Source organism: Suncus etruscus, chromosome 7 (assembly GCF_024139225.1).
Source record: "Suncus etruscus isolate mSunEtr1 chromosome 7, mSunEtr1.pri.cur, whole genome shotgun sequence".
Lineage (NCBI taxonomy): Eukaryota > Metazoa > Chordata > Mammalia > Eulipotyphla > Soricidae > Suncus > Suncus etruscus.
Window position 1 is genome coordinate 61,528,358 of NC_064854.1, and position 22,222 is coordinate 61,550,579.

The window sequence follows — 22,222 nt, forward strand, 5'->3', positions numbered from 1 at the left end:
ACAAACTTCCTTCTCAGACGCCGCCGCGACGGCAGCCGCCGAAGGACAAATTACTTCGCCGTGTAGCGTTACTCAACCGGGAGATGTAGCAGTACCCATGGCCACGGCTGGGTTTACGCGGGCCATCCGCCCGAGCGCACCCTGGGGCGCTGATGCAAGACGAAGAAAACTGCCCCGCCTCGGACCTCGCAAGCGGTCGGCCACCTGAGAAAATCCCAGCCCCTCCCCCAATCTTGCCGGGATGGAGCCGGCCCTCTCACTAGGACCCGGCGGCCGCCCCGCCGCAGACCCCAAACAAACTCGGAAGAGCGCGTGGCGTTCTCTGGGCGCCGCGGGGCTCCCGGGAGGGATTGATGCCCCGCCCCTCCGCCTTCTCGGGTCGAAAAATGCCCGACGGGGGTTAAGACTTCCTCTTGGGGCCGGGCGGTGGCGCTAGAGGTAAGGTGTCTGCCTTGCAAGCGCTAGCCAAGGAAGGACCGCGGTTCGATCCCCGGCGTCCCATAGGGTCCCGTGTCCCGTCCCGTCCCCCCTACCCCCCCGAGCCAGGGGCGATTTCTGAGCGCTTAGCCAGGAGTAACCCCTGAGCATCAAACCGGTGTGGCCCGAAAAACCAAAAGACTTCCCTCTTGATCCCGAGCCTGCCAGGAGCGATTTCTGAGCGCAGAGCCAGGAGTAACCTTTGAGCCCCCCATCGGGTGTAACCCCAACACAAAAATAACAACTACCGGGTAGAGATGCGCTGGAAGCAGGCGTGTGGCTCGCCCCAGTGCCAGCTCTCTCCCCCGTCACAGGCCACTTTGAACTTGAGGGGGACCGTGCACCCTACCACCACCAGTCTTTTATATCAAATGTAAGTTTAAACAGATGCATGCAATGGTTTGTGAGTTGCTTTAGAGAATAGGCATTCCTTAAATTGCTTTTCTCCTGCAACTGTTTTTGTTTTGTTTTAAGACGATGTGTTTTAACTGTTATGTCACAGGTTTTGAGGTTGGCTGGTTTTGCGATTTTTTTTTGATGGGCACTTGGATGTTTCGACTTTTATTTTTTTCTTTTGGCGAGTACTGGGGGTGAACCCAATCTTATGCATAGAAGGCATGTGTCCTATACCATTGTCACCTCTCCCCGTGGTTTTTTTTTTTTTTTTGGTAACTTTATTCATATTTTTGTACTGTATATCGTATAAAGTTGGAAAATTAAGACATGCCCAATTACACACACTTAAGATCTTTAGCAGAGCTGAGTACGCCACATTCTAAGCAAACATGGTGAGAATGGGACACTTAGGTACATTTCTATCACTGCAAAAAAAATGTCTTTGGGTCTGGATCAAGCACAGCAGGGCGGGTTTTTGCCTTACAGTATCCGGACTGGGTTCAATCCCTGGTATTCCATATGGTTCTTGGAACCTGGCAGGATAATTTCTGAATGCAGAGCCATAAGTAACCCGTGAGCACCATCAGATGTGACCCCCAAAACAAACAAACAAACAAAAAAATATGTCTTTACCACCAATTTCTCTGAAAAATCAAACACGTGTAGCCTTCTTGCCTCTTACTTCCTCTCCCGGGATCTGTTGGTTCTCATCCTCATCTCCTAATGTTTTCCTTCTTTCTCCCCAGGGGACTTTTTTTTGTTTTGGATTTTTTTTTTTTTTTTTTTTTTTTTGCTATCAGTCCACACCTAGCAATGCTCAGGGCTTACTCCTGGCTTGGGGGACCATAAGGAATGCTGGGGTTGAAACCCAGGTCAGCCATGTGCAAGGCAAACATTCTCCCTGCTGTACTGTAACTCCTGGCCCTCTCCAAGGGTCTTGTGATGACTGACTGGGGCCACCGGCTGTTCCTATGCTCACCCGGCAAGGGCCTCAGTTCTAAGCCAGTGGCAGATCCAGACAGAACCATCCTCACCTGCTGGCACTGCCCACAGACAGTCCATGGAGACAAACAACGTTGTCAGGAGCTCTGCCCCCTGTTACGGGAGAATCCGGGCTGCAGCCAACTAGACACTAATCCCCTCCCCACTGGACTTGCTCCTGGCAGCCAGGAAGCCCAAGGAGCTCCAAGCCAGTATCTAAGGTCCGGGGAGAGCTCCCCAGCATGTGGGGCCCAGGCACAGCTCAGAGTTCAGAGGGCAGAAAGTTTTACTATCAAAAATATAAGCAGGGGTCGCCACAGAAAACCTCTTATTGATTCAAACCCAACCTAGAAGGCAGGCTAAGGATTTGGTTCCCAGTGTCTAAGTGGGCCCCAATCACTGCACTGCAGGGCTGGCCAGAAAAGACCTCCCACAGGGGCCTTGGTCTATAAGTCCAGCACCGACTGCTAGCTGGGTGCTCCCATCAGGGCCCCCCAAGTCTCAATTCATGTAGTCCAGCACCTGGCACTAGCAGGGTGCCCCAGTCAGCAGTCCCGGAACCAGCAATGGTCTCATCTCGTCCACCCTGTTCTTGTGGACTTGGAAAGCTGGCGTGATCCAGCGCCCGCAGGAGCACTGTTCACCATACCAGTTGAAGGAGCCCAGCTTGGCCTTGCATTTGGGGCAAAGCAGCTGAAAGAAAGTGAGAGAGACAGGATGTCAGCATCAACTGCTGGGACCTCCGACAGTGGGTGACTGCCAGTGACAGCGGGTGGGACCCAGGCAGCAACCAGTGTGGCGGGGCACAGTAGAGGACAGAGGAAGGAGCAGCTGAGACAAGAAACCTACAGTTGCATAGGGAGTAGGCTCTGTGCTCCCATCCATATGGGATGCCGGGATTGGAACTGGGGTCTGACCTCTGCTTGCCACATGCAAGGCAAACGCTCTACAGCTGTGTTATCACTCTGGCCCCCTGTCTTGTTTCGTTATATTTTGGTTTTGTGGCAACACCCAGCAGTGGTCAGTGATTACTCCTGGCTCTATACTCAGGAATCACTCCTGGCAAACATGGGGGACCATATGGCTGGATTCGAACCATCATCGGTCCTGGGTCTGGATTGGCTGACTGCAAGGCAAATGCCTTACTGCTGTGCTATCCCTCCGGACCCCAGGAGCGATTTCTGAGCACAGAGCCAGGAGTAACCCGAGCGCTGCCGGATATGGCCCAAAAACCAAAAAAAAAAAAAAAAAAAAGAAAGAAAGAAAGAAAAAAAACAGTACCCAAAAGGAAGAAAGAAATGTCAAATCTCATTTCAAACTCCTTCATACCAAGTTCAGCTTTCGTTAAGTCTGTTCCAATTCATTTATGGTAACTCATTCGTCGTCAAAAAATTTCAAAACCTGGGCCCGGAGAGATAGCACAGCGGCGTTTGCCTTGCACGCAGCCAATCCAGGACCAAAGGTGGTTGGTTCGAATCCCGGTGTCCCATATGGTCCCCCGTGCCTGCCAGGAGCTATTTCTGAGCAGACAGCCAGGAGTAACCCCTGAGCACCGCCGGGTGTGACCCAAAAAAAACAAAAAAAAAAAAAAAAATTCAAAACCTTCAACAGGGGATTAAAGTAGACCAACAACTCTCAATGCAGTGTCTCTCTCTCTCTTTTTCTCTCAATTCAAAGTATCTCCCTCTCTCTTCTCTCTCCCCCACCCAACCTCTCACTTTTCACTTAGAAATCAGTCTTGGCTGATTGTCCCTTCGGGATACCATATGGAATGCTAGAGATCAAACCTAGATCAGCCACATTTAAAGCAAATGCCCTCCCACTTGCTATCAATCTAGCCCTGCAAAGTGGGTCATTTTAAGTTTACCAAAAAAACATTTATGCAGTGCCAGGTTTGAACCCAGGGCCTTCTCCATACAAAGCAACTTGCTATTTATACCAGCATACTCTTTCTGAAAACACTCTCTCCCAATCCTTGTCTATAACATCAAGAAAGGCATAGTCAGTGGAAAGAAACCCTGGCAGAGGGGCGGCATGTGCTCACCTGCCCATCCAGTACCCCCAACAGAGCCGGCTGCATCCACTGAATGGGTTCCACAAAATAGGAGGTGCACTGAGCAGGGACTCCTGAGCCCACCAGCAGAGGCGTGGTCCCTCTCTTGTGGGCGAAGGCCAGAGAGCCGCAGCCTTCATTGTGGTCCAGAACACTAGACCTCCGGAACAGTGGGCGCCTACAAGCCAAAACACAAAGGCATGAGGAACACGAGGCTGAGCGAGGGATGCAGCACATCCCTGTGTCACTTTCCCTACCCATCCCCACCCATCTGGGTCATCAGAGAACATCCATCACCAACTTCAAGGTTTTTTGTTTTGTTATTTTGGAACCACACTTGGTGGTGTTCAGGGGTTACTCCTGCTCTGTGTTCAGAAATTACTCTTGGCAAGCCCAGGGGATCATACGGGATGTCAGGGATCACCCTCCCAACTGTGCTATCACTCTGGCCCCTGAGCTTCAATTTTTTAAAAAATCTGAGACTTGGACACACTCTTCTTCCCTGATCCAGTGCTTCCCCCAGGGCTGCAGGAAACTGAGCCGGAGTCAAGAGAAAGCAAAGTCCTCACCTGCACTTCCTGCATCGATAGAGAATCTGGTCCTGTGGTCCTGGAGTAAGGGTGCTAGGGTCCGAGGCAAAGAGCTCGGGAGGAAGGTGTTGCAGTTCTGCGGGTTACGAAAAAAGGGGGTCCAAGATCAGGCTACATACAGCGAGGTAGCCATGACCCTGAAACAGCACAGGCAGAGGGAGGAGCTGGGAATCTGTGACCCCAGAGTGGGGAGATGAGGTGGGATGGAGGAGCAGGAACCATTCCCTGCCACCCCTCTGGGGGTGCCCACCTACCTGGATACTCGCCTGTGGCCTTCTGCAGGCAGTACTGCTTGTACAGGGCACTAGCACTGTCCACCTCACAGCCCATGGCCTCGTACAGCTTCAGTTGCGCCTCAAAGCCCTCATTCATCCTGGAAAAACACATGTACTCACTCTTTCTACATCTTTCTAGCTCTCTGTCTCTCTTTCTCACTCCCGCTGTCTCTAGATCCAAAAACTCACCCGCCCCAGTGAGATGGACCCAGGAACTCACTTCGCCTCTGGTTTCAGAGCCTGGATGGTCCTATAAGCTGCCTCAAAGGACAGTTGCTCCGTCTTCATGAGAAATGCGGTGACCACAGCCACACTCCGGCTGACTCCTGCATGGCTGGGGGATACCAGGAAGATGCAACCCCATGGCCACAGACCAACAATGGCCCCCCACTGCTGCCACACAGCCTCAATGCAGAGACTGGAGCAGGCAGACAGCCGCAATTCTGCACTATGTTCTGGAGAAGTAAAAAAACAAGAAGTGGAGCCAGAGAGAGGGGACGTCGGGGGAGGGGGTTGCTTTGCACGCAGTGACTTGAGTTCAATCCCACAGGGTCCCCAGAGCTCTGTCAGGAGTGATCCCAGAAGTCAGTGGTGGAATAACTTCTCACTGTTCAATATTTTTTGTTTGTTTGTTTTTGGTGTTCAGGGCTTACATACTCCTGGCTCTGCACTCAGAAATTCCTTCTGATGATGCTCAGGGACCACAGGAAGGCGAAGACCAAACTTGAATTGGTCTCATGCAAGGTCAGCGCCCTCCCCACTGGACTGTAATTCCAGCCCCTCTTACTAAGGTTAGGTACCAAAGCCAAGCACCTTTGCTCTGCTTTCCTTTGCACAGGCTCAGCCCCAGCCTCAGCCCCACTCAGTTACTCAGGCTGAATCTGAGGATATGCAGTTCAGGGACCCTTTAGTAGGCCTTCTAGGAAAGGATCCTCTCCCCACCTCTGCTGCTTCAGCCACCAGAGCAGGCATCCACCTCCATTAGCCTTAGGCTTCTCCTAAAGAGCTCCAAACACCAGGTGCTGGGGGCTGAAGCCCAGGATTCCGTTGTCATAGGGAGGGAGGGAGGAGGAGGAAGGAAGGAAGGGAGGGAGGGAGGGAGGGAGGGAGGAAGGAAGGAAGGAAGGAAGGAAGGAAGGAAGGAAGGAAGGAAGGAAGGAAGGAAGGAAGGAAGGGAGGGAGGGAGGGAGGGAGGGAGGGAGATGGATGGATGGATAAGGGAGGGAGGGAGGGAGGGAGGATGCACATGGACATGGGAAGGCCGAGAACCCTGGTATCTGAGGATGGCCGTGACTGGTCTCCCAGGGATGGACGAGGCCCCTGGTACCCTGGGGATGACAGTGAACACACACACCCATCACTGGGTGATAGCAGAGGACCCAGTCCCCAAAAGATAGCAGAGACTCCAGGTGTCAAAGATGGCTGTAATCCCAGAGGATAAGAGACCCCAGACCCCTAGGATGGATGACTGAGCCCGCTGATGTCTGGGGATGGCCGAGACCCCTGGTCCTTGGGGTTAGATAAGAGACGACCACCAGTGCCCCGGGATGAGAGACACCAGGTCCCCCCGGGATGAAGCCCCCCACCCAGGCCGGTCGCTCACCAGTGCACCAGGGCGGTGCGGCCTTCGGCGCGGGCCTGCAGCAGGAAGGCCACGCAGCGGTCCAGCTGGCCGAGAAGGTCGGCCTCGGAGGAGTCGAGTGCCGCCACGTAGAGCGTCCGCAGGCCCAGCGCCGCAGCGCCCGGCGCCCAGGCCGGCTCCTCCGAGTCCACCGTGAGCACGGCCGACACGCCCGCCTCCCGCAGGCCGCCTGGCTCCGCCGCCACCGCCGGGCCCAGCAGCAACCCGGGCCGCACCTGCAGCGCCGGCGCCCCGCGAACCCCGGGACCCGCGAAACCGGGACTGCCCGCTTCCATCATGGCGGCGCCCACGGCCTCGACGCACCGAGAGGCGCAGTCGGATAGAGCGGCCTTTCCCGGAGCGGCGAGCGCACACCTGCCGGCTCGGAGGACCAGAGACACAGGGCCTCTCCTCCAGGTGGGGAAGGGGAAGAAAAGAATCTCCCCCCCAAAGGCAGGATTGCTGGGTCAAAGACTGCTGGAGCAGCAGGAGGGATAGTGCAGTGGGGAGGGCGTTTGCCTTGCACATGACAGTCCTAGGTTCGATCCCTGGCATTGATCCAATCCCATAGAGTCCCCTGAGCCTGCCAAGGATGATTCCAGAGCACAGAGCCAGGAGGAATCACTCCTGAGCACCACTGGGTGTGGCCCAACCTACCCAATAATTCTAAAAATGAGCAGCAGGACTCCCACTTTTATTTGTTTGTTTATTTATTTATGTATGTATTTTTGTGGTTGGAGTTTAGGACACCAGGTGTTACACCTGGATCTGCACTCAAGAATAACTCCCAGCAGTGCTCAGGGGACCGTATTGGATGCAGAGTGCAAGGCAAGCACCCTCCCCCTTATGCTATCACTAAATCCCCAGGACTCAACTTTGAAATGATGACCCATCCGCTAAAGCCATAGCATCCTGGGCCCGGAGAGATAGCACAGCAGTGTTTGCCTTGCAAGCAGCCAATCCAGGACGTAAGGTGGTTGGTTCAAATCCCGGTGTCCCATATGGTCCCCCGTGCCTGCCAGGAGCTATTTCTGAGCAGACAGCCAGGAGGAACCCCTGAGCATCACCGGGTGTGGCCCAAAAAACAAAAACAAAAACAAAAAGAAGACATAGCATCCTTTTACGCCTTCTAAGCAAATTCTTGCTTTGTGTTTGTTTGTTGTTTGTTTGTTTGTTTGTTTTGGTGCCAAACCCTGCAATGCTCAAGGCTCAGGCAGGAGGCCCTATGTGGGGCCAGAGGAATGAACACAGGACTACCATGTACAAGACAAATAAATACCCCTTAACTTTTTGTCAGGCCTGAAACCGCAGGAGAGGGAGCAAAAGTAACAGAAGCAGAGAGTCCAACAGTTTCTCCAGCAATTCGGCAGTGACCATCCAGCAAGAGCAGTTGACAGGAGCAGCCACAGAGAGCACAGAGAGTGGCAGCACTTGAGCCCAGGCTTTATATACCCCAGGCCAACTGTAACTTCAGCAGCAGTTACAAGGTGTGGGCATCTAGTAACTGACACCTTGACCTTTAAAAGGACAGTCAGTGTCCATTTATGGCTGACCAGGGGTCATAAGAGTCTCTGTTTCCTTTACACTCTCCTTTTCTTGCACCTACCCACTCCTTTTTTTAATGCTCTTTCATTCCCTTGATTGTTTTTCTTCTTGTGATTGTTTTTGCTTTCTTTCTTTCTTTTTTTTTTTTTTTAATTTCTCCCCACTTTATTCTGTGTTGTTTTAGTTCCCTGGCAGGTGAATTCTCTTATCCACCACTCTGCAACATAAAGACATTAGTCCCATATTCTTTGGTTCTTTTCGGGAGCCCCACGTGAGAGATGCTTTACTCAGGCCAGACTTTATTTTATACAGGACTTTCTATCCTTCTGTCCCCTGGGAAACATTGGGAAATACATTCTGGAGTGGGGAAAACATGAGTGTTCATTTTCTACACTTCTAGTTGATTTGTTTTCTTGGAAATGAGAAGCTTCTGCCTTCCTCCCAATGGTCCAAATAATGAATGAATCCCCCCACGGATGAGGTGGGGTTCGTGGGTGTTGGACAATGTGTCCAGACCTCTCCCTGCTGGCTCCTTCACAGCAGTGATTCACACACTAGTTAATCAGTTGTGAATTTCTCACCTGCCACCTTCATCTCAGCCACCAGGTGGCGCTGCTGGCCCTTTCTCTGACCCTTGGAATGAATGCCCAGCTGAGCTCCTAGCATGGACTACGCACGTTGTGAGCGATTGGGAACCCCAGGTTCAAGGGGGGTCATGCACCCGTCTGATTTATCAGCTCCAGGGTACAGGGGTGAGCCTGCATTTAGCTGTCTCAGATACACAGTCTAATAATGCCCAAGCAGATCAAGGCTGCATCTGTACCGGTGTAAAGGAAAAGTTTCCCCTGGGTTTGCTAACTGCCCTGATCACCTACCCCCCCTTCACAATTCTGGGAACTTAAGTTTCCCCTGAGTTTCCTGACTGCCCTGATCACCTACCCCCCTTCACAATTGTGGGAACTTGTAGACCCAGTTATAGTTTAACTTTCTTTCTGTTCCTACATGGTTTTAATCTGGTCATGTTAACCCTGTAAGCTTGCACCTGCACCTTGCAAAAATGTGATTGAGCAAATGCCAGATGTCATGTACTTCCTAAAGCAAATCAATCTACTGTACCTTTCTATTGTTTGAAATACTATATACAGCTTGTAAGCTCATGGCTCGGGGCTGGCAGTTTCTAGCTTATGCTGGATTCTAGCACAGCCCCTGCATATGCTTGAAATAAACCCCCTGCTTTTGCATGAGACTGTGGTCTTGGTGTCTTTGAACGGCGCATCATTCTCCTGGACTTAACATTGGAGGTTCCACCGAGATATTCCCGCCTGTTCAGGGACATCAACGCCTCACCTCGGGGTCCTGAGGACACCGGCGCCTAGGAGGTAAAATATGCACTTGGTGTGGGCAGTGTGACTGCCCTACGAGCCCGTGAGGGTTCTCGGTGGCGGCTGACAGACGTGTCTAGAGGGCCGCAGGTCACAGATCTGAGGGACGCCTCAGTGAGGTTTGGGGATCCTGAGGATGCTCGGGAGCCCTTCTGTATGTATGACCCTTAGTGGGGTATACATTTGTAAACTGCCCAAGTATCGGGACCTAGGTCAGATTCTGTTTGTTTGTCTGTCTGTTACTGTTTTGTGTGAGTTGTTTCTCCTTGTCTTGTGTGACTTGGTTTTATTGAGGAGCCCTAGGGAGAAGTGGCCAGAGGGGCCCTTCTCATCAGGGAGGAGGTTGGGTGAGGCCTCCTCGGCAGGGAACAGAAATCTTGGCTCCAATGAAGGAGACTCCACTGAGCTCCAAGGATCAATGCAAGTCCTGGCCGGGCTTTCCAAAGTGGGCGTGAGCCCTTCGCAGATCCTTCAGGTTGGTTTGATTTCATTTTGATCTCATTTTTAGTTTTGGTTTTATTTTTTGGCTTTCCACTTCTCTGGTTCATTTTCTCCTGTCTTTCTCTTCTAAACTGGAAGTTACTCAGTGAGGGAAAAATCCCTCCCAGTCCTGGAGAGGTGTGGAGTTCATTGGGCATGGCCCAGAGAGCAAAAGAAATTTGTAAAAGTTTAAAGTGAGAGTGAAGACCGGTCAGTGTGAGTGGTGAAATGCTTGGCAGAATGTGTGGGGAATTTGTGTGATAAGTGATTTCTTGACTGTTATTATCTATTGCCTTTTCTCAGTCAACCATGGAGCAAGCTCAGACTGCTCAGTCCTAGGTCTCTTGCTGGCGAACTTCCCAGAGGTGCAAAAATTAGTGTTAAGTGGCAATTTCTATACTTCCTAGTTATTTTCTGTTTCATTGTGTTTTTGTATTTCAAGGCAGGCTCTGTTAGGAACAGGGCAAGGTGGTGGTCGCAAACTCTGCCTCTTTGCTGGCCAGCAGGACTTAAATTTGTCCTGGAGGGGCTGGACTTTGTGACTAAACACCTCAGCCAAAAGGTAAAAATCAAAAAAATCTTGAGAGCTGCCGTCTTGTTGCTTCTGACTGGGAAGCTAAGAAATTAGTCAGTTAAAAAATTCTTTACTGGAGCTTATCCAAGAAAGGAAAACTTACCCAACTCCCCAGCTGGTTTACATATCAAAGAAGAAATTGGGAGTGGTTGGGAGTCCAGAAGGAAAAATTGGGTCTTTAAATCTCTTTGAGAAATTCCTCTGACTTAAAGGTTTCTTAGAATAAATAATTTGGTGGGAAAATGTTGCAAATTATTGTAATTAACTTTTCTGATGAAACTGAGTTCTAATACAGACTGGAAAATGCCACCTGCCATAAGAAATTTCACCAACTCTAAGAAATTATCAATCTGTTCAGAGACAGGTTCCAACAGCATTGTAATGTGGGAATAATACAAATTTTTATATTTCTATTTCTGTTAAAAATAATATTAATTTTAAAAGGCCAAAACTGTGTGGAAAATGTTGTGGTTAGCATTTTGATAATATTGTTAATCTTGTGAATGCTTAATATTGTTGAAATAACTAAATCTAAATAACAATATGAAATGTAATGTGGTTTTAAGGTCTTAATGTAAAAATGCCTAGACTGTCTTTACTAAGTGTAATAGAGAAAAACTTGGTCCTGTCAGATAAAAGTAATTCTAGCAATTTGTTTTCTAATTGGGAAAAATAAAAGTTTTAGGTATTTGTATAAAGTGCAGACCTTTTTAAAATTAAAGTAAAATTAGTCATATTTAATATCTCTAAGGTTTTTATAACTTAAGTTATACTGTAGTGCTTGGATGGTTACAATACCTACCTCTCATTTGCTGAAGTTGCATCTTGTAAAGCCTAAGTAACTTGGTAACTGGAATTTAAGATATAATATGTTCTGAACACTGTCATAAATTTGGCATTTTCATCAATAAACAGAGTAAATTTGTAGTAAACTCATTTGGACCTATAATTAGTTATAAAGCAGTAAGAAATTGTAAAATAAATTTTTAGAAACTGCAAAATGCTATGTTTGAAATAGTTAAAGAAAAAGAACCATTTTGAATAATGTACTAAGTTGTTCAGAAAAGTAAAGTAATTAAAATTGAGTGAAAAAATCAGACTTTAAGAACTATAACTTCTCTAGATTGTAAATTTAAAATATTTTTAAAGAAAATTTATGTTTTGCTTTGGTCTAAAGCATAGCTTTTAAAAATTCGTTTAATGATTTAATTAAAAGTCTTATGAATATTATTTATGTAAAAGAATATGTGGTTATGCAAAATGAAAAGATATAAATTTAATACTGGGAAAAAATAATAAAACTCTGAGAAAGAGTAGCCAGTTGGTAAAACTAAAGAAAATTTTTTTTTTTTTTTTTTTTTTTGGTTTTTGGGTCACACCCGGCATTGCTCAGGGGTTACTCCTGGCTGTCTGCTCAGAAATAGCTCCTGGCAGGCACGGGGGACCATATGGGACACCGGGATTCGAACCAACCACCTTTGGTCCTGGATCAGCCGTTTGCAAGGCAAACGCCGCTGTGCTATCTCTCCGGGCCCAACTAAAGAAAATTTATAGAGTGAATTTAGAAAGAAAAAATTTAAGAATGTGTAAAAGGAATTAAGAAGGTGTACTAAGAAAGAAACTATCAGATTAAGTCGGATTATTATTGTTATTATTATTATTAAAATGCCTCTAACTCAGGAATTAGCCAATGTTTTGTGCAAAAGAATTTTGAATGTTTTAAACCATGTTATAGTGTTCACATATTGTTGGGTGAACATGAAATAATAATAAGGTATTATAAACACCTAAAAATATAGATAAAGGTTTTAAAAGAAAATAATCAAGAATTTAAAATATTGAGGTTCAGTTTAAAGGTTTTTAAAAAAAATAGTGATTGTTAATTGTAAAATTTTTTAAAAGTCTAAAGTCTGCCAGAAAATTTTGTAAAATATAAATTGCTGGTGTCTAATATGTTTTCTTCTTTAAACTGGGTCCAGAAGAATAAGCCAACTTCTACTCTCTGTATGTAAAATTATTTGTTGCCAAGAATATTAATACGTGTATCACAAGGAGCTTTGTGAATATAGTCATGGTTTAAAGAATTGATAATAATATGAAAAATCGTATTGTAAAAGCCTCCAGACAATAATCAGGTTTAAAATTTTCTGTGCAAAATTAAGTAACATTTGCTATTTCTCTCTTCCTAGCACCTTTTAATATCATTTTTATGTCATGGCATCAGTTTGCTTTGCATGAAATACAAACAGGTAAATTTCCTCTCTGCATGAGGAGTAATCCCCGTGCAAACAGGAAATCTTAAAATTAGTAAGGGGACCCCAAAGCCCTCTTTTGGGGAAATAATCAGGCTTGAGGTGGTGTAACGAGCAGGCACATTTAGGCATCTGGCTAACAAAACCAGGAAGACATCAAGATGAATGGCCTGAAAAAGAAAATGGGAGATTTCTGAACCTGCACTAACTGGCCACAGCCACTCTCACCCTCACCCTCAGTCTCAAGAAAGAACTTGAGGTCAGAGTTTCTTCCAACCCTGAAGAGGAGTGGAACAGGCTACCTCTAGGAAAATCCTGCAGTGGGTGAGAAGACAACAGCCATCCGAGAACCAACTCGTTCTTACATCAGCCTAGCCTAAGTGACTGTGACGTGACAAACCTGCTGTGTCCCCACCCTATCCTCAAAAATTCTCTGTGAGTATTGGGAATGCCCCAAATGGAGATTTCTCCAGTAATATTGTGTTTATGCAAAGGCCAAAATTTTTTCAAATATCTGGTAAGGTGCAGGGTGGAGGTGGAGAGAAAAAAAATATATATATATATTTTTTTTGGTTTTTGGGCCACACCCGTTTGACGCTCAGGGGTTACTCCTGGCTATGCACTCAGAAATCGCCCCTGGCTTGGGGGGACCATATGGGACGCCGGGGGATTGAACCTTGGTCCGTCCTACGCTAGCGCTTGCAAGGCAGACACCTTACCTCTAGCGCCACCTTTCAGGCCCCGAGAAAAATAATTTTTATAATTAAAGTAAAGTAACCTATGTGTGAAAGCATTCTCATTAATTGTACAGGAACAGATCATAAATTATAAATGCAAACATTAGTCTAACTAAAAATAATTCAGAGCTGTTTGTTAATAATGCTACAATGCTTTAATTTCTGTTTAACTTGTGTTATCATTAATTGTTACACACTAGGTGTAAAAGACCTTAGATGCAGAACAAGTAAGAAACCCCCCGGGAACCTCTTCATAAGTCTTTTTCAGATACTTCTCAGAAGCCCGCAGCTCTGGTGGTCAGTGGCCTGGACAGACTATCTGGTGACCTCAAAGGACCCCCCCTGCATATCCATCTGACTCAACTTCCTGGACCAGGGCAAAATGAAGATCACCTACTGTACCAGATGACAGCATGGGACTGTAAAACCACCGGTCAGGCATACTGGAAGTTCCCTTCCAGTTGGGACTGAATCGTAATCACCAGATTAGTAGTGAATCACACTTTTTGAAGAGCAGCTGGGGAAGGGGTCAGGCAAGAGAAATGCCTTGCATTGCCCTTGAATTTTTTAATCTGGCCTCCCATTATTGTGTGCTAATTCAGAACAACTGCGCTCTTACGGGGGGCCGATCAAATCAGTAAGGTTGAAACAGCCATCAGGCAAGACCTAAGAGAAATAAAAACCTCAGTTCAAGCTCTCAAAGACTTGCTAACTTCCCTGTCAGAAGTTGTGCTCCAGAATAGAAGGGGGTTAAATCTCCTCTTTGAACAGGAAAGTGGGCTATACGTGGCCCTCAAAAACACTGGGGTTGTACAGGCATCCATGGACATACTTAAAGAAAGGCTAGACAAAAGGAAACAAAAATCCCGGGTTCAAGACAATTGGTTTCAGTCCTGGTTCAAGTAGTCCCCCTGGCTAACAACTCTAATGTCTGCCATTACAGGCCCACTTGTGCTCCTGCTGCTATTATTAGGCAGCAATATGAGGCACTTAATCAAACAACCCAAGATCTCTAGGATTAGAGATCAAACAAAAGAAAAGGGGGGGATGTAAAGGAAAAGTTTCCCCTGGGTTTGCTAACTGCCTTGATCACCTACCCCCACCCCTTCACAATTCTGGGAACTTAAGTTTCCCCTGAGTTTCCTGACTGCCCTGATCACCTACCCCCCTTCACAATTGTGGGAACTTGTAGACCCAGTTATAGTTTAACTTTCTTTCTGTTCCTACATGGTTTTAACCTGGTCATGTTAACCCTGTAAGCTTGCACCTGCACCTTGCAAAAATGTGATTGAGCAAATGCCAGATGTCATGTACTTCCTAAAGCAAATCAATCTACTGTACCTTTCTATTGTTTGAAATACTATATACAGCTTGTAAGCTCATGGCTCGGGGCTGGCAGTTTCTAGCTTATGCTAGATTCTAGCACAGCCCCTGCATATGCTTGAAATAACCCCCCTGCTTTTGCATGAGACTGTGGTCTTGGTGTCTTTGAACGGCGCATCATTCTCCTGGACTTAACACCGGGATGGGATCATTTTGCTTCTAGAGAATTCAGTGATTCATCTCCAAGTCTAGCACAGCCAGAGGAGATCTTAACTGAACCCCAAAACAGAAGCTCTGAGGAGATTGGATGGGGCAGGCTGCAGCTGGTAGGAGGGAGGAAGCTGGCGGGTAACTGGTGACACATCCAGCTGGTACTCAGGAATCCAGTGGCTGCCTATTCTGGGAAGTGCCGGCACACATTTCTCCCCAAATCCTTTTGATGAGACCATGTGGCCATGTCCCTTCCTGTAATCAGTGCCACTGCCCACAATGGTGGAGCAAATTCCTTCCTGAGTGGGGGGGGGGGGGAGAAGATGGAAAACATGTTCACTGATTCCCCCCCCTCTTTGCTAGCTCAGCCCCCTATGTGCCGAACCCAGCAGGAACTCTAAGTGATACTGGGCTCTGCTCTCAGTTCCTTTTCTGGCTCCAAGGAACCTGATAAACAATCAGATGAGCTGAATTTGCGGGGTCATGCTGAGGACAAGGCCTGAACTACCCTCTCCCCTTTCAGGACACACAAGCCTCTGATCCCAAGGGATGCAAACAGCCCCCTCGGGGGCCTTGCCTTGGACGCTTTGCTACCATTCCCATGCCCACATCTTTTTGTGTCTCTCCCTAGGGGTTCTGGACCCTCCTCTCCACTGGCTTTTCTGAGACCATCCTACATGGACTCTCACCCCTGATCACAGATGGGTGCTTGGAGAATAGCCAGTTTCTGGCACCACCCAGAGGCTCATGGGCGCCCAAGTTAATGAAGAGTTTGACGGGCTCTGGCCTGTGTCCCTGGGAAGCAGGGAGTAATCTGTGAATACATACATGGGAGCATTTTTCTGTACATTCTCCAAACAGTCACATATTCGTCCAGCGCTGCGCTCTGATCACTCGAACCAGCACCTATTTGGGGTTCAGAGTTTCCCGGACCCATCAAAGAGTGATTGTTGCCTTGTCTTTCAAAGGCCCTTCAAGTGCATGCAAAGTGGTAGCTGGCCCCTGCACCTACCTCTGCTCTCCTACTATGGTCCTAACCACCTCAATTTTGCCCCATATCCTGGATGTCCCTGACTCCAGGGTGGTGATGCACTCAGGCCAGCCTGGCCTAGAAATATCACAACACAGCTGCTAGATTTGTCACAAAGTGTTTGCTCACCCTGGAGACAGGCCCTGTGCTGGGGAGGTGCTGAGCGAGGTCCTCACCGCATTCAATCTCCCCTCACTTCTCAGAAAATGTAGGAGGAGGCATACACACCTTGTTTACCCACAGTCCCTGTTCTGCTCTGGAGGAGAAGAGCTCAGAGGCGACTCCTCCCACAACTGTGTGGCCTTGGGGGAGATTTCAGGGGCCTGCCTGTTCCCAGAAAAAAAGAAAAAGGAAAAAAAGAACGTCTGTCCTCAACTCCCCAACCCATCCCACCCCACTCCCGCCCCTGGGGTCCATATTGACCTCTAGCTAGTGTTCCCCACTGGAGCCCTAGAAGTCCTGCCTCCTGTGTGCCTCATGAGCATAGGGAGCCTGGCCGGAATATTCTACACCCTTCCATGAGGCAATGTGGTACCAGACCGGCCACCCCAACTCACTCCTTCGTCCTGGGGTCATCTCCCACCCACTGGGGGTGCATGTCAGTCTATCTGGGCCCTTCCCCCAAGGAGGCAGCACATCTCTATCTCCTGATGCCAGACACAGTCAAGGCCAAGCAAATGGCCCCTCCTGAACTCTGGGCGTCCAGGGCGGCTCATGAGACCAGAAACTTCCCTTCCTGTCATGAGCTAGCACGAGAGTGGCTCTGCCCTGCCCTGACCCCTGTTCCCTCTCCCCAGCACCTCTAAAGTCCCCCAGAGCTTCTACAGACACATTAATGAACCAGGAGCTCCCATAGACAAGTTAGAAAGGTGGGGGTCACATGAAGGACAGAACATTCTGGAAACCAAGCTCAGAGAGCACATCAAGCCAGCTGGGGCCAAGTGCAACCCAGCTGGGCCCCTTCAGGGTCTAAAAGTAGCCATAGATGGGCTGGAGGGGCCATGAAGGTGGTGCTAGAGGTAAGGTGTCTGCCTTGTAAGCGCTAGCGGACAGACCGCGGTTCGATCCCCTGGCGTCCCATATAGTCCCCCCCTAGCCAGGGGCGATTTCTGAGCTCATAGCCAGGAGTAACCCCTGAGCATCAAATGGGTGTGGCCCAAAATCCAAAAAAAAAGATGGGCTGGAGTGACAGCACAAAGAGGAGGGTATTTGCCTTGCACACAGCCAACTTGCCTGGCATCCCATATGTCTCTCAAGTCTGCCAAGAGTGATTCCTGAGTACAGAGCCAGAGCCAGGAGTAACTCCTGAGCACTATCGGGTGTGGCCCAGAAATAAAAACAAAACCATAAAAGACGGACCACAGTCCAGACCCAGGGTTTTCTGGGGTCCCCAGTTATGGGAGTTGAGGGGCACAAGAGCTTCCTTTTGTCCATCCAATGAGGAAAAATGTGCCATGGAAGTTCGGGTCAGAGAAGCAGTGCTGGAGGGGTGTGGGGGGTTGTTGAAGTGAGGATCACTGGGGTGGGTGTCACTGGAGTGAAGGCCACTGAAGTTGGGGACCCTGGGTGGGGTCCTAGAAGTAGGGGTCCCTGGGCTGGTATCCCTGGGAAGGGGAATTGAGCAATTGAGTGGATGTTGAGAATTAGCATTATGCATTGAACTAGCATGAACCCCAAGAACTGTTGGCTTCCTGCGTTTGGCCCCCCAAGGAGGTACCTCATAGGCAGTTGCAGCCTACTCAAGTGGGGGTGGAGCAGGGCTGAGGCCTTGGGGGGTGCCCAGCAGGAGGAGGTGCAGCATACACATCTAGGGAAACAGAACTTGATCTCTTTATTCAGCTTCAGCCACAGCCACACCACAACCAGGGCCACAGGGGCAGGGGCTGATGGTGTGCTCAGCTGCCCGCTGTAGTGAGGACAGGGGTGGTCTGGAGGCTCTGGGGGGTCTCTGAGGGCTCCGGATGGCTGGTGGCGCCTATCTCCTGCAAGACTCGACTCAGGAAGGCCTGGAGCTCTCGCATCTGCTGCAACAGAAGGGCCAGGTCTGTGCTCAGGGCCCCGGGGTGCCCCTGCGGGGTGCAGGCCAGAGCACCAGCCATTGGGGCTCGACCGGTTGCAGAGATGGTGTTGGGGACAGTGGAGACCACTGCTGTCCATCGAGATCTGGGGGGTTTCTTGGATGGCGACTTCACGGCCCCTCGAGCTGCTGCTGGCGTGGGGGTGGGCATCTCATCCCCAGGTAAAGCTGTGAATGAGAAGTAGGGAACCAGCTAGAACCTCAGGTGGTGAATGGGAGTGAGGGGGAGAGGTGTGTATGGGAAGAGAAGGATGCAGGGGGAAAGGGTACAGGAGTGGGGAGAAAGAGGTGCACGGATGGGGAAAGGGATGCAGGGGGTAGGAAAAGAGGAAGGCAGGGGTGGGGAGAGAGGAGTGCATAGGTGAGAAGAGGGATATAGGGGCGAGGAGAGAGAATACAGGAATGGGGAGAGAGTGCAGAGGTGCTGATAGAGGGGTGTAGGGGTGTGGAGAGAAGAGAGGGTTGTACACAGGGATGCTGGTTGGGAAGAGGTCGCAGAGGGAGTGCCCAAGCTGCAGCTGGTGGGTGCAGGATTATGGGGGGGGGGGTGTCCCTGACTAAGAGGGAGACAAAGCCTGGGCCAAGGGGACAGGGACGAGGTTGCGCTCACCCGCATTGGACACCTGCATCCAGGGGCTGCGTTTGCGCACGCTGCGGGTGGCGGTGGCCGCCTCACACCAGAAAGAGTCCAGCTCCTGAGCGTCGGGCGCGGGCACCACGTGCTCGGGTGCCCAGTGGAAGGGGCGCAAGGCGCGGCTATACTGGTAGAAAGCAAACTGCAGCGGCACCTCGCGCTTGTCCGGGTGAGGGCGCGTGTCACAGCGCAGCACCAGGCCCCCCGCGGGGCTCCGGCCCTTGACCCGCAGCACCGGCGTCGGGAACAGCTCTGCGGGTGGAACCGGACGCTGCGGGGCACGCGGGGACCCTCTCTCTCCCGGGGACGAGGGAGGGAGGGGACCCCTGCCAGCCACCCAGCCCGGAGTCCCAGGGCGCGCGCACGGCTCCGTCTCCCCGCACCTTGCACGCGCACAGCCACCTTGGCGGAGAACAGGGGCACGCTCTCGGTCTCGGCGGGGACACGCATCGTGCCCGAGCACTGGTAGTGGCCGCTGTCGCCGGCACGCGCCTGTGTCACCGTGTAGTTGGCCCCGGCGCGGAAGTAGCGCACGGCGCGGCCCTCGTGGTAAAAGTGCAGCCGCTGGAGAGGCCGGTCGGCCCGCGCGCGGCACCGCAGCACCAAGGGGTCCCCCTCGAACACCGCCAAGTAGGGTGCTTGCAGGATCAGCCAGTCTGTGACGGGGCCAGGCTCAATCCCCACCGCCCCAGGTCAGGGAACCCCGCCTGCTGTGCTTCGGGGTTCCCTGGATTGGCCCGGACAAGTGTGTCCAGTCCATGCTGGGCCTCCTGGCTCCGGGGTCCCGCCAGTCTGCTCGGATCCCCAATCTCTCTCTTCCTACTCCCTTCCTGAGCTGGAGGGGAGGAAAGTGGGGAGGCTCCTGGATGTCACCTCCCCAGAAACTGAACTGAACTCCCAGGAGGGCGTGCAGCTCCAGATCAGCCCAGAGTTCTCCAGAAGCTTCTACTGTGTGTGTGTGGGGGGGGGGTAGGGTCCCATTTTCTGAACCCTGAGGTATCATCTCCCCCAGCTTCTACGGTGTGTGTGTGTGTGTGTGTGTGTGTGTGTGTGTGTGTGTGTGTGTGTGTGTGTGTGGTCCTCTTCTTTGAACCTGAAGTAGCATCTCCCCCAGAATCAACAACCCACAGAGCTGCAGAAGAGAAGGAGCAGTGCACCTATGCACAGGCCGCTTCCATGTGCCTCACCAGAGCCAAGTGAGGGCCTTTCGACTTTGAGAACAACTCTGGTGGCCTGTGGGTCAGTCCAAGGCAAGTGATCCCTGATGTCCTGTCCAATCACTCCAGCCCCCCTCCTCCAGTCATTTTATTTTATTTTTTTTTTTTAGCCAGGATTTAATAGGATTCAGTTCCACAGAGATAGACTCAGACACTGCTGGCTTCTCTGTGCACACCCTGTCCCGCACCACCCCAGATCCCTTCCGCTCTTTCCCTTCCTGGCCTCCTTCTCTGCTTTGCACCCCACAAGCTGATCCACTCACCCCTGGCCTGAGAATGAGGAGCCCCCGGGGCCCCAAGTGAAATTCTCACCGTCAGACACCGAGAGGTGCACTGGGTCGCTGACCGGGGCACCGCGCGTCTGGCAGCGGTAAGTCCCCGGGGCCTGCACCTCCAGGCTGGTCCTATGTGAGGGTAGGAGCAGGTGGCCGCGGTACCACAATGTCCTGACCGGGCGCAGCTCCAGCAGCAGGGGATGATGGCCCTCACAGTGTAGCGTCACGCGCTCGCCCCGGAAGATAGTGACCCAGGGAGGGTGCACGGTGAGCACCGGCTTCTCCAGTGTGGCTGGATCCCAAGGGTCATGTATGGGGAGGGGGAGAGAGGAGAGAGAGTGGGGGACTCCCAGGTCCGTCTCCACCCTCACTCATTGTAAGTAAACTGAGTCACAAGATCAGGATGGTGGGTCAGAGAGAGACACTGTTCCATGAGGGTCAGCTGCAGAGGGAACGGGGGTGGGGATGGAGGACAGCCAAGGGACTCACTCACCAGTTTGCCCTGTGCCTGCAGCTGAGAAGCAGAAGAAGGGACTTGCATTGGTGGAGCTGACGGAGGGGGCATCCTGACCAGATCTGGGATTCTCAGGATGTCACATTAGCCCCCTCCAGCCCTCCAGAAATGCTGCATGTTCTGCTGGGACTGGGTGTAGAAAGAATACAGCCCCTCAACATCCTGGCCCCCCACTCACTCAGAAGCAGGAGAGCAGCTGGTATCCACATGGCCAGGATTCGGAGAGAAGCAGCTGTGGGGGAAGGGGAGGTGGCCCTGGGCCCCCAAGTCCTGAGAGAGACACTTACAATAGCCTAATTATGACATTCCTGCTCCAGCTCCCCACACCAGCCTGAGGACAGGTGTCCACATCCCCTGGGGTCCCTAAGGCCATTCCTTTCTCCCTCCCTGACTGCAGTGCAGAGCCAAGGGGGCCAGGGGATGTCCTGAACCTCCTCATCCTTCATCCACACCTGGTCCCTCCTGCACGCAGCCTCATGCCCCATCTGCTCCTCCTGTGCCACCCATCAGCCCCACTTCCCCTCATACTGTGACTCCCTATACTTCCTTCTTCCTCCTGCCCCAGCCCCCCAACCCCCCAGCCTTCACCTGTATGGACACCTCCAGCTCCGCTCTGAGCTTTGGGCAGCCTGAAGCTCCCATTAATACTTAATGCATTTTCCATCTGAGCCTGTCTTTCCTGCCCTACTCAGAAAGCCCGCCTCCCAGAGCAACCCATACAAAGACAGATTTGGGTCCCTCGGCACCAGGAACCATCTCATCTGGTCCTTTTGACAGTTCTTCATGGGCTTGGGGGCCTCTGTGAGGGGCCCTCCTTCAGCAGTCAGCTAAGATGCTGAGTTTATGAACCTTGAAAGTAAAAACTTTTCTGTTGTTGATGGCGATGGCACGTGTGTGCTTGCTTGTTTGGGGGACTATATCTGGCAGTGTGTGTAGTGGTAGTGGTAGTACTGAGGACTACATCCAAGCTACCTAGCCTGTATGAATTGTAAACTCGATTTACAGGTGCCCGTGTGCTCTCTGGACCCATGAACATGATCCGGCATACACATGTCACCAGATCTCCCCTCTTGAGATGTGAACTCTCCAATTCTCCAACTTTCAGTCTAGGCCATGTCCTAGTCACACCCAGTGATGCTCAGGGCTTATTTCTGTCTCTGCACTCAGGAGCCACTCCTGGCAGTGCATGGGGAACCACATGGGATGCCGGGGATCAAACTCAGGTCAGTTGTGTGCAAGGTAAATGACCTCCTCACTGCACTATCATTCCGGCTCCCTGAGTTCTCTTTCTTGAGTGCATTCCTCTCTCCTTTTCTTATCCCCACCTTCGCCTTTCTCAGTACCTGCCAATAAAACCTGATTTTACTTCCAAAAAATAAAAATAACTAACTAAATCAATTCTAGTTCTAAAGGAACACATGGGGCTCTGAAAGATCGGGGCTCCCACTGGATCTTAGGAAAAGCTGAGAGTCAGACCACTAAGACACACTGTTCCCATGCTGCTGCAGGGAAGTCAAGCATAAACCTCAGGCCATCCACCTCAGAGCCCTCCTCCCCAGCTCTGTTCCCTCCAAGGATC

General features: G+C 50.7%; 2 protein-coding genes across 2 annotated transcripts; both read right to left on the bottom strand.

Annotated features, from left to right (window-relative positions):
• Positions 1–2,348: 2,348 nt before the first annotated feature.
• DUSP12 (dual specificity phosphatase 12) lies at positions 2,349–6,692 on the bottom strand. Its single transcript, XM_049777614.1, has 6 exons — positions 6,376–6,692; positions 4,993–5,106; positions 4,752–4,870; positions 4,477–4,573; positions 3,899–4,085; positions 2,349–2,547 (listed from the first exon to the last, which is right to left on the bottom strand). Exons 1-6 carry the CDS (start codon positions 6,690–6,692, stop codon positions 2,383–2,385), a joined length of 999 nt encoding a protein of 332 aa, XP_049633571.1. The 3' UTR covers positions 2,349–2,382.
• An 11,129-nt stretch (positions 6,693–17,821) lies between these two features.
• LOC126014307 (Fc receptor-like B) lies at positions 17,822–20,694 on the bottom strand. Its single transcript, XM_049777615.1, has 5 exons — positions 20,619–20,694; positions 20,167–20,421; positions 19,021–19,293; positions 18,614–18,889; positions 17,822–18,171 (listed from the first exon to the last, which is right to left on the bottom strand). Exons 1-5 carry the CDS (start codon positions 20,692–20,694, stop codon positions 17,822–17,824), a joined length of 1,230 nt encoding a protein of 409 aa, XP_049633572.1.
• Between the last annotated feature and the right edge of the window lie 1,528 nt (positions 20,695–22,222).

What these genes read in the sequence shown, in the direction of transcription:
- LOC126014307 (XM_049777615.1), bottom strand. Translation starts at nt 20,694, where the DNA reads ATGCCCCCTCCGTCAGCTCCACCAATGCAAGTCCCTTCTTCTGCTTCT. An exon ending in GGCACAGGGCAAACTGGTGA is followed by an intron (nt 20,422 to 20,618) that starts GTGAGTCCCTTG and finishes CTTGGGATCCAG; the next exon opens with CCACACTGGAGAAGCCGGTG. An exon ending in GATGCAGGTGTCCAATGCGG is followed by an intron (nt 18,172 to 18,613) that starts GTGAGCGCAACC and finishes TCTCATTCACAG; the next exon opens with CTTTACCTGGGGATGAGATG.
- DUSP12 (XM_049777614.1), bottom strand. Translation starts at nt 6,692, where the DNA reads ATGATGGAAGCGGGCAGTCCCGGTTTCGCGGGTCCCGGGGTTCGCGGG. An exon ending in GGCCACAGGCGAGTATCCAG is followed by an intron (nt 4,574 to 4,751) that starts GTAGGTGGGCAC and finishes CGTAACCCGCAG; the next exon opens with AACTGCAACACCTTCCTCCC. An exon ending in TGGGGGTACTGGATGGGCAG is followed by an intron (nt 2,548 to 3,898) that starts GTGAGCACATGC and finishes ACTTTCTTTCAG; the next exon opens with CTGCTTTGCCCCAAATGCAA.